General features: G+C 37.4%; 2 protein-coding genes across 3 annotated transcripts; one reads left to right on the forward strand and one right to left on the reverse strand.

Annotated features, from left to right (window-relative positions):
• Nucleotides 1-535: 535 nt before the first annotated feature.
• LOC111328271 (polyhomeotic-like protein 1) lies at nt 536-8,608 on the reverse strand. 2 transcript variants are annotated; one of them, XM_022932665.2, is made up of 6 exons: nt 8,327-8,608; nt 7,414-7,507; nt 6,192-6,451; nt 5,103-5,163; nt 2,394-2,508; nt 536-1,495 (listed from the first exon to the last, which is right to left on the reverse strand). In XM_022932665.2, exons 1-6 carry the CDS (start codon nt 8,453-8,455, stop codon nt 1,312-1,314), a joined length of 843 nt encoding a protein of 280 aa, XP_022788400.1. In that variant the 5' UTR covers nt 8,456-8,608; the 3' UTR covers nt 536-1,311. The 2 variants fall into 2 exon arrangements, with proteins under 2 accessions (XP_022788400.1, XP_022788401.1); XM_022932666.2 differs by having other exon boundaries at nt 6,297-6,451; nt 8,327-8,602.
• Nucleotides 8,609-8,698: 90 nt separating this feature from the next.
• LOC111328269 (ribokinase) lies at nt 8,699-11,074 on the forward strand. The gene is made up of 3 exons (XM_022932663.2): nt 8,699-9,175; nt 9,425-9,844; nt 10,264-11,074. The coding sequence occupies exons 1-3, from the start codon at nt 8,872-8,874 to the stop codon at nt 10,590-10,592; spliced, it is 1,053 nt and encodes a 350-aa protein (XP_022788398.2). The 5' UTR covers nt 8,699-8,871; the 3' UTR covers nt 10,593-11,074.
• The last annotated feature ends 462 nt before the right edge of the window (nt 11,075-11,536 follow it).

Below are 11,536 nucleotides of genomic sequence, written 5' to 3' on the forward strand. Positions count from 1 at the left end.
AGGATTGTGGAGTCGGAACCCTTTACACCCCTAACGCTAGTGTGCAAGTTCTGTAAGTTTTCTCTGTTCTCGTGACCCAACGGGGGGTTTATGGGTTAGATAACGTTCTGCGGTATACTGGGTTAAAGTCAATCAAAATACTTTGCATCAAAACTGTGGTTTTGTCAGGACCGGTCATCAGGACCGGTCATCAGGACCGGTCACCAAAACAAGTAAGAACCCGCGCAGTAAGGGAAGAAGTTTGTAAGACTCTTTTCCATATTAAATTTGCTCAAAGGTTGGGTTTCGCTCGCCAAGCATGACTGAAACGGAATGACAAACGCAAAAGTTAACCTAGCCAAAATCTGTCGACAACATTTCTTCCAAGGCAGAAAAGGTAACATTTGCTTACTCCCAAGTCTCGTTAATAGATCAGTCCAACCTTATATTAACCCATGCGAAGTGGTGCCATGATATGTTGCTTAATTAAAATATAATGCAAGTAGAGTGAAATACGTTTCATAAGGTTAATAGATTGAAACTTGATCCCTGCGGATAGGTTTAATATATTTTAATCGAACTTCGGAACATGTACGACATATAGGAGAAAATTCATCACCATTGAGCACGAACGATTATTTATTTATTTTCCACTTTCTCAGTTTAAATTACTCTCGGAAATATGGAAAGATACTATCGACACACCAACGTGGTGTATTCTTGGAATTTCAAGAAATTAAGCGAGTCTCTAACTTAAAATCATGACTAAGGTTTTCCGAGGTAATTTTACATATCTACAGCTTTTCTCATACTGTTTAGTTCAATTGTTTTCTGTTTTGATGGATAGCTACCGGTAAAGAAATGTCACAGCCGGGACACTGCTGACGACTTTTAACAAAAGAAGAGCTGGATTCTTCAACTATACTAGTAATGCAGCTGGGAAAACTTATGTTAACACTTTTCTATTGATATCCATGTCCTCTTCTTATAAATAACACCAAATGAAATACATGTACCTAGTCGTAAACTTTCGCTTTTCTTATGGAGGCCATTAACGGGGAAGCAAGTGAACGAGCTATCACATATCTGATTAAATACTAATTTAGAACTCCTAACCACTGCTGGTTTTCAGCTCGAGAAATACCAATTACGATACAATTAGCACAGGATAAATGCTTGCTATAGGCAAATAAGCGTAGTATTTTTCATCCTTCCACTAATCGCAAGGAAACTGACACTATCCTACAAAAACCCTCACTTAATCTTATAAGACATCGCCTCTGAGAATCTTTTGCTCAGTTAAATAAATACGTTTTGCATATCCAATAAAAATTACTGATGTTCCTTAAGAGCTTCCCGTTTCATGGCATTGACATTGGCGACAATTTTGAGCGCAGGACCTAGCTTCATGTGCATGGCGACCACCATATGTTCCTCACGTAAAAGCATCAGCGCCTGTCCGTCAATCTCTTGCGACACGAACGAGTCCGCATACTCAGAGCAACCGTTCAGGGACCTTGAGAAAAATAACAAAACGTATCATGGCAAGAAATGAAGGATGAGGTAAAACAGCTACGCCTTTCAAGCTAATTAGTCAAGCTCGTTGAAGAACATCACAATGTTGCATCATTTTGTTCCATGAGCGGCTTCATATATACACGGTAAGAGAAGACATAGGCTAGCTACATAGAGAGGGAAAGTTCTTAAGGAAACTACGATGCTGCGTCCATGGTGGGTTTAACAAGAAAATTCGGTTTTATCAACTGAGTTGATAACGTAAATTAGCCACCATAAAGAGTTTGTAAAGCTAGCGTTTCGAGTATTAGACCGATGTCAATACTAGCGCAAGCTGACTCGTCAGGGTTTCGTCAGTCAAACACGGCAAGTTCATGTTTTCGCGGCTAATTTAGTGGTGAACGCGCGTATGCTTGCACTTTCGTGACGTACGTGAACCTTGTGGCTTTATCATATCTGAGATAGTCAGAATGAGGAAAAGTAAAGTTTAGCTGGCAGACCCAGAAAAATATATGGAGTCCTTAAGTTTTAAGAATTTTTGAGTTTCCAAGTCGCTCAGAGCAACTTCTTACGGTCTTTATTTAGTAATTACAGCTTCGGCTAAATGGAATAACAATGATTTCCAGCTTGGAATCACCACCTGAAAATCAATTCAGGAAGAATGTCACCTTGCACAGTTGTTTGTGTCGATCGGCTTTTGCCATGTGACTTTTTTCTCATTGTCATCGTTTCATATTGTTTAGTCTTTGTAGGACTTTCGAATGGTTTACAATCAGTAAAACTTATAATTTTGACCGATGGTAGAACTGGTTTGGCAAAAATTACAGAGGCATAAATTTGTCACTAAATAAAACAATATTTCAGTGCTAGATAGCAGCGTTTCAACAGTTGGTACTCACTTTACGAAGGCAGCCACTTCTTCTACATTCCATTTTGCGGCTTCGACATGTTCATACAACCACAGCGGTTCCACATCGCTGCGTGTCCAGTCAAAGTTTAGTGGGTGGACTGTGTCTGTTTTAATGGTAAGGGAAATAAAATGACATTGGAACTAGAGACACAATCGTTGATAATGAAGAAGAATTAGGCAAGCCTGAACTTACCACCAGCATTTGACAGTTAGTGTCAAGAGCTTTCCTATGTTAAAGACGTAAGTGTATGGTGCCGTACATAATTCGTATACAAATCAATTTTTATGCTTTCCCTTCCGTGCACTTAAACATTATGGTATGTTCTTGCATTCCCGTATATGTTCAGAATTTTAATATTCTGAAAACTAAGACCAAATAATTATGCCCCGGTAACCCTGAGTCAGCGCACGAATGACAGTCAAAGTGTTCTTTAATGAGGACCAATGTTTATGGTCTTGATCTGGAGTACGTTTCTCAAAAGTCCCGGTAACTTTTCAGACCCGAAGTTGTATCTTTAAATCTAATTCTAGGGAGGAACTGTCTGTGTTTTAGCTCAAAAATTCCTACCATTCTGTTTCGTGACCCGATTTCTTTATTGTTCAAATTTCTTTATCTTAATCTTCAATGAAACACACAAAAAGTACCTTTTCGGGTTCGTAAAGTACCGGGTCTTTAGAGACACGGGCCCCTACTGGTCACGGTTCTTTTTTACTCTTTGTCACCCACACCTGTAAAAATTGTATCACTCTAGTTCGATATTCTTTAATTTACATCCAAGACTTTGTTTTTGTCGTTAATTACACGTTCATCGCAGTTCAAGTATTCCCATCGGTCGCAATTTCGGTGTGATTTTACGAAAAACTTGTTATATTGAACAAAAGAGGATATTAGCGAATACGAAGTTGCCAAATATCGCCTTAATTTCTGCTTCAAACATTATCGTGTCTAAATAAAGGTGTTATTATTATTACTATTATTATTTAACTCAAGCCTCAGTTATTTTGTTGAAAATGTAACTTTATTGTCAATGATGGCCAGGGACGCTTTGAAATGAAACTGTTAAGCAAGTTCTAGTACTTCTACACCAAAGCACTTGACAAACAGAAGTGTTTATGCATCATGTTTAGATAATTTTCTGCGCATTTTTAAACAGTTTTATGTCATTGTCTTTCCAGGTAAAAACATCTTCGGAGAGGAGGCTACTACCTTTAAATAATCCGAGAGTGCATGCTTCGCCAGTCTATGCGTGAGACTAAAAACGGCAACGTTACATTTAAAACGGAAAATATTTCAAACCTCTAACATTAACGTTGACGACTGAATTGACCTAAATCGAATATGTAAACACTACTTAACTGTCGGGCACATGTTTCCCATACCTTCATTATGAACCAAACACAGTTTTCTCTCTTGACATAAATCACGCCTACCTAAGCAATGTTTAAGACCGGTGTATTTGCATCGAAAGGAAGTTAATCTGGCCAAAGCGTTTTCTTCGTTTACTTTAAATGAGGGTGCTGTGAAAATACAGTAAACAGCTAACGCAGATAATAAGCACCTGTCTGATCTCCCTCCTCGGTTTTCTTCGACTCACCATCCGGGCCGTTTCGAGAGATATCTGCAGCCTTTGCCTTAGCCTTTCGATCTGACAATTCATTTCCCATCTTTGAAACGTTTTTTACTTTCTTGAGTTAACTAAGTGGCTTCGTTAACGCTACAATGCCCCCACCGTTGTGATATTAGAAAGCCAGGATCACAATTATTTTAATGCATCGGTTATGACTAACTAAGACTTGACGAAGAAATGGCATTCCAACTGATGTCGATACATTGCCGTGGATACGAACAAAATAAGTAGTATATTCAGTCAACCATTTACAAGCACATGGTTTAAAACTGGTTTTGACATGATCAGGGCATCGTTAAAAGTAAATTAAATGTCGTATAACGAAAAGAATGTTTGGAGTTTCAAACAAGAATCGAAGATTATGCGATTGGGTTAAATTATGCGCAAAATTAAACTTTTTTTTTTAAATGGAGAAAACTTGGGGAAGATAACAAATATTTAGCATCTCTACTTTTTTGCAGCGCTGGTTAAAATCAATTTCTGTTAAGTCACTACAGAAAAGAGAGCAGACGACGATCATGTACTCAAGAATTCACCATGCAAATATATAGCCGCGCAACCATATTAGTGAGCTTCATCCATTTTCCGTCTAAATTATCACCAACTTATTAAAAACTGACAGCTTTCCTAACATTCGAACACACTGAGAGCTGATTAACCGTTCTACCAAGTTCCAAGGTCGAGCAATAAGAAAGAGAGAAAGTAACCGCGCGAAGACTGCGGGCGAGAAAACAAGCCGAAAATTCGATGAGTTTGACCTTTGACCATGTCTGTAGTCCACACAAGTTAGTGGTACACGCAGGTTAAAATCCAAAGAAGGGATATAGCTTCATGGCTTAAGCCCTTGCAGAGCGTTCAAAGTAATTTCTTTACGTCCTTCACAATTTGATTGATTCTTAATGTCTCTAATCAATCTGTATGGAAGTGAGTGTGCAAATAGGCTCAACCATCAAGCTTTAAATTACCATTAACTTCAAGTACCCACCTTGTAGATGAGGTTCTTGAATTACACTAAGAGTGACCAGCAAAATTATTTAGAAGAAAGACAAAAAAAAAAACGCTTTACTCACCAAACTCATTTACTTGAATTGAGGCATCCACCATATATGGACCTGCTTGTTGTTCATAATACTATGAATTAAACAACAGAGAATAACACATACTCAGATTTAATGGACAGGATTTATTAAACAGGATGTATTAAACAGGTTAGTTGTTGTGGATAGTAACATGCACACCTTTATCAATTTTTCTTTGCAATATGAAAACAGGCTCCAAAGTTTTTCAACCTTATAAAATTCCTGAGGTTCACATACTTATCCAAAGCTTTTTTGAGGTTTTCCACAACCATCAAGTAAAAAATCTTTATAACATAGTGCTAAAACCATTATTTATTCAAGGAATTTCCTTCCAGTGTTGTTCGCAAAAAATTACTTGTTTGGCTGTTTGGTCTCACCACACAATATGCATCACAGTTGCATGTGTAAAACCCTCAAGGAGAGTTTATGTACATTTAAGAAAAGCAACTTTTTGCCACAATTTGCTGTTGTCAGCAAGAGTACAGATAAGGTTGCTCGCATCAATGTGTCATGCAATGTTCCATGCACTGACAGAGTTGTTGCATTTGACGTCAATATTGTGGCTAAAAATAAATCAACAGTGGTTTAGTATGGTCTGTACACTTATCCACAACTAAATTTGTCATCACAGTAGTCGAAATTCTGTTGATTTGTTAATTAATTGTGTGTTTTGCAGGTATTATTTGGTGAAATGACAGACATTCTAACAAGATCAACAACTCCCTCAGGACAAATTAAATCTACTTAAGTCTTTTATAAAAGACTAGCTTGATACACGCACAACAGTGTTTAAACAGTAACTTCAAGAATTAAAATGGCACGAACAATGTTGAAATAAAGACATTTAACAGAGAACATCTTTAAAGAAATTTAGTTAAGTTAATGATTCTTCATTTATGCTCTTCTCAGAGTGCGCACAGGATGGAATTCAAATTCTAAAAGTAAAATGTTTTAATGCTGCTTTGGACACTTTTTGAATTAATTTCTTGTTTGGAATGGATCTTAGCCTTAGGGAAAAAGGGAAGTAACAAAATGAATGGGTGGTGAGTGATTTTGATCACAAAAATCACTTGAACTCACCATGGGTAAGGAATATGACAACTTTTTATGATCTGATTTTGCACTGGAGTGTCGTCCACCCTGGCTACGAGCATGAAATGCTACCATTTTACGTGAGCAGCTTACACTATATCTTCTTGCACATGAAGTTGAACAGAACCTCTTTGGTCCGCGGTGATGATTCACTTCTGTGAGGGAGCCACACTGTTCACAGTGTCCAATGTTAGAATCTTCTACAAACACATCGTTAAAAGCTTCGTCATTACTTGATGGGCTCTCAGCTGAATTAAGACAAGAGAAGCAACGTTTCAGGGTGGTTGGTAACAGCCGATAGCATTTTTTGGACAATTAAAATACACACTGTATTTGCACCAATAATCACCACCTTCTTACCAGTATTTAGAATTTCAGCTAAAAAGGAGGGGCATATCATTGCAGTAGACGCAAAGTCAATATTCATAATTTTGTCTGCTTGTTAAAACAGTAGTTGGTAACAAGTGTATTGCACTCCCATTATTCAGTTTACACAAAGATGTATCAGCATGCATGATTGTTTTTAAATATTATATTGATTATTTTGACATCCTCGAGATCACTCTTGTCAATGATATGCAGTTCGTTGCATTCTTCTTGATCTATTGTGCCTTGTAAGTGAGGGAGGATGGAAGGGGCTTGATTGAGAGGGGCTTGATTGAAAGGGGCTTGATTGAGAGGGGCTTGATTGAAAGGGGCTTGATTGAGAGGGGCTTGATTGAGAGGGGCTTGTTTGAGAGGGGCTTGATTGAGAGGGGCACTTGTTTGACATAATGGCCTTGTGGGTGGGCACTTACAGGGGAGGGTACTTATCACAGCATGGGTGCTTATTCAAGGAAATACAGTTTTGCAGTGTACTTCTGGATGCAACTAAAGTCTTTTTATCATCTAAGAGAATGCAACATAATAGCGAAGTATACAAGTAAACACAGTCACCTATTGTGTTGGATTTACCAAAGTGTCGGCACATTTGAGTAGATTACAACCAATGAATTTTGGAAGATAATGTGTGCTGCTTCCAAAATAAATTTACACTCAGTCATGAATGTTTATTGGAAAGTGCAAGGGTTGCTACAGGTTGACGTGACATTTAAACAGGAATTTGTGAAACCAGCCTGGAAATTCCAGAGGGGCTGATTTAGGGGCTAAAACTAAAAATCCACTGTGAGAGGGGTATTGATATTTTAGTTTATATTCAGTTTAGACATACCCTCAAATCCAGCTTCCATATCAATGTCTCCATTCTCATAATTTTGATTTCCATTCAACTGGTTTTGGTTAATTTCTTCTGTGTCATTTCCAGACTAAAGGGTCAAAGTGAATGGAGTTTGTGTTAGTAAAATTCACAATACCAAGAGTTTTCATCTTCATGACCACTAAAATACTACTATGGCCCTCAACTCTGAGAACTGTTGACTGCACTCAGCATTTAGTTCACATTATCAGTTATGTGGTATTACTGGACTTTGTGATAAATTTACTGGACTTCTGGTCTGTGATGCTAACTGTCTAACAAGCAGTGATCAGTGCAAACTCATGGATAAGGCCTGTTCCACTGCGTCACAAGCAGTTTGCTTACTTTAACTTTTGTACTAATTGGCTCCTTAATATACTTTTCTTAGTCCTAATTGCCAGTTGTGATTATTTTGGTTTTGGTCTAATGAAACTAAATAGGAATGGTCTCTGTTGTCACAAAATCAGGTAATACCATCATTGAAAACTACATTGCCGGTTTATCGCGTCAAAGTGCCTTCAACCTTTCAATTACTTATAAATATGCGCAAGTACTCAAAGGTGCGCGTGCTTTGTACATTAAATTCTGGTTTGCCACCGTAAAGTACAATTCAAGTCAGTCAATTTTCTTCAAACACGACAGTGGTATAACAAGTATAAAAAAACAAAAAGAAGAAAACCTAATATCACGCGATAGCTCAGATCATTTCTCTCTAAACGAACTTGTGCAATTGGCAGACAATTAAGATCGATGAAGCAAACGCAAGTACGTGTACCATAACTTATCGGACAATGAATGTGACCACCTAAATGTGATAAAGACCTCACTGAATTGAAATTCGACACATCTCTGCATGACATGTGTCTTTTCATACAGAGATTGGGCTTACCGTAAAGGGATAGTTGCTTTCTTGTATGACAAATCCTTCCACGAAATGTGTCAGAATTCTCGGTGATGCACTGCGTTTAGACACACGGCCAACTTGATCAAGGTGAAGCGTGTTCGCCACCATCTCCATAACTTTTAGAAGCGCTACATATTAGGAATGCGTTCAGTCGGATAACAGTGACAGATGAGGAACGAAATTCATTGTAGGCGAAACTGACAACGATAAAAACAGACAAAGGATCGATGTAAGATCTACACAAAACAGCAAATATGGCGACATGTGTGCATTTGAGCCTGCGCTACAAACGTGTGCAGAGAGAGTATTTTTTTACTTACCAGGGGTAGGCTAAGATGAACAAAATTGAACCATTTATTTCATGGTCCTTTCAAATGTTTAAGCTCAAAATGCTGTTAATGTAAAATGAATGAAAGTATTTCTTAACTTGCTCATATCATGCTGAAATGCATTAGAATGTAAGAAAAGCGACAAAGGTAAAATAACACTCTGGGGTCTCCAGTAAGTCTGCGAATTAGTTCGTAGTCAATATGGCGGACGAAGCGTTCGATGTTGTTGTCGTTGGATCTTGCTTTGTTGACTTGATATGTTATGTTCCTCATTTTCCAAAATTTAAGGAGACAGTGAAAGGAACAAAATTTCAATTAGACTTTGGTGGCAAAGCAGCCAATCAATGTGTCATGGCTCAGAAACTTGGGGCAAAAACAACAATGATTGCAAAGATCGGCAACGATCAGTTTGGGAAAGACACAATACAGAATTTTACGAAGTTTGGAGTGAACACTGATTTCATTTCGGCCACTAATAAAGCAGAGACAGGGCTCACTAGCATAGGTAAGACTTTTCCTCAACTTTTATCATCTCTTTCTACATGTGCACGAGCTTTTTATTAGCTTGTCAGAATGATTTAACCAACATATCTGTATATTGTGCATAGGGTATATGAATCCTTGTAAAGAATTTTTTTCTTTTCTTAGTTGTCCTGGGGTTTGAAAGGGGTGAACTAGCCTTTGTCTGAAATTTAAATTTCTTTTAATGAGTTTACATTATTTGATACAGCGCATCTTTTTTCCCTTTTTTCAGCTGTTAACAATGCTGGGGAGCCAGCATTCATAAGTATGGCAGGGGCAAACAGGCATCTTACAGTTGAGGACATCATGGCAGCAGAAACTGTTATAAGATCTTGTCCAGTTATGGTTTGTGATAAGGGAATACCTCTGAAGATTGCAGCAGCAGCTTTGGAATATGGGAAAAGATTAGGCAGTGTAACTTTATTTAATCCTTCACCGAAATTGGAGTCTGTGCCAAATGATGTTTATGTGAACACTGATGTTTTAGTTCTTAACAAGGAAGAAGGTGAAAGCTTAACAAGCATCTCAGCAAGTGACTCTGAAGGAGTAAAAAAGATAATTTTTGAACTTCACAAGAGGGGCACTTCACATATAGTGCTGACGCTTGGATCAAAAGGAGCCATCTCCTCTGTAGTGACTTTAGACCACAAGAGTGAGTTTTTTCTCTAATTTCATGACAAATTGAATGATAGCATTGACAACAACCTTACTTGGCCCTCAGTCTGTTTGAGCCTGCACGATCCCAGTAAAAAAAAAGTAATTATATAAATACAACAATAGATAAGTTGGTTCAGAAAGAAAATGGAAAATTTTCTAGAACAGAAGACAAATCTCTAAGTAATGGAATGACTCTTATTATAGTTTGAATCTCTGTTCTGCATTTTGAAATTAGCCTATCTGATGTTTTTTGTAAAGTAATCCATGCCTTAGGGGACCAATTAAGATTTAATTATTCCCAGCTATCTTAATTCTTGGTAGAAGGAGTTTGTTTATTCCCCTGAAATTCATTGCATTATCCCTTATGTTAGCTGGTTACTTATGGATATATGATATGTATATTATTATTTTCAGTTCCACTGATGACACATACTAGAACATCAAAAGTTGAAGCAGTGGATACAACTGGGGCTGGGGATGCCTTAACAGGAGCATTATCTTTCTACTTGTCACGTTTTCCTCAGCTTTCATTCTCTGAGATAGTATCAAGAGCAGTGCATATTGCAACAATTACTGTATCAGTGCATGGTGTGCAGTCAAGTTATCCTATAAGAGACCAAATAGATGACTGGTTATTTGATACCAGTTCAAGAACATTTGAGGAGTTAGGCCTTAAATTATTAAGCAATGAAGTTATGGAAGATAAAGTAGGGGACAATTATGAGCAGTCACCTGTATTTTAAAGCTAGATCGAACAGCTTACTTACTGTAATTTAAAACCCAATATTAGTCATATCACTATCACTGACAGTCTAAACTATTATAAACGATTTTTCAAAAAATAAACACATAGCTAAGATGTAAAGCTCTTAAGGTGAGTATGAAGTTTTTAAGAAAATCTCCAAGAGTTGGAAAATGTTGGTTTTTTAAAAACTCAGGAAGCCGAACTGATTTTTGTCACCAGCTTATATCCAGCATAATAAAGTGCTTCATTTGCTATTTTGAAGTGAGAATCAGAAAATTTTTTTTTTTATTGTTGCAGAACCAAATGTGACAACAAGTTAACTCTGTGTGGTATTTATTTTAATTTATAATTTACAATTGGGTGTAGCCAGTACTGAATCTTGAATTGCATTGGTTTTGATACCTTTGCTCTTTTGTTGGCCCACTAAACTTGGCAATGTGTGTCACTCTCTTAACCAATAAAATTCAAGACTAAAACAAGTATGATTTGATTACTGATGTTTTTGGCTTCTTCAGGCAGATTACCTGTACTGTGATTGCTCAGAGTTCTCATTGGTCCTTTGGGATAACAACAACAACAACAACAGCATTTAGTTAAACACGATAAAAAATTCAGCAAAAGCTGATGTGGTTGTGTACAAACAATAAGACTAAATTCATAACTAATTACAAGAAGACAAATGCAAGATTTCTACATATTTACAACAATAAAAATTCAACATAGTACATCATTCAACAACAAACATATGAAACATATGTATGAACTGCGGTTATGAGACGTATATGTGAACGATCCTTCGCAGTAAAGCACTATTTGAGCAATAGTGAATTAATTTGATGGCCTGCTCCCAGTTGGCTTGTTAGCTCAATTGGTAGAGCGCTGCACTAGTATCGCAGAGGTCAGTGGTTCGAATCCCGTACAGGCCTGAAATTTTTTTCAGGT

This window comes from Stylophora pistillata, chromosome 8 (genome assembly GCF_964205215.1).
Source record: "Stylophora pistillata chromosome 8, jaStyPist1.2, whole genome shotgun sequence".
NCBI classification, from domain to species: Eukaryota; Metazoa; Cnidaria; class Anthozoa; order Scleractinia; family Pocilloporidae; genus Stylophora; species Stylophora pistillata.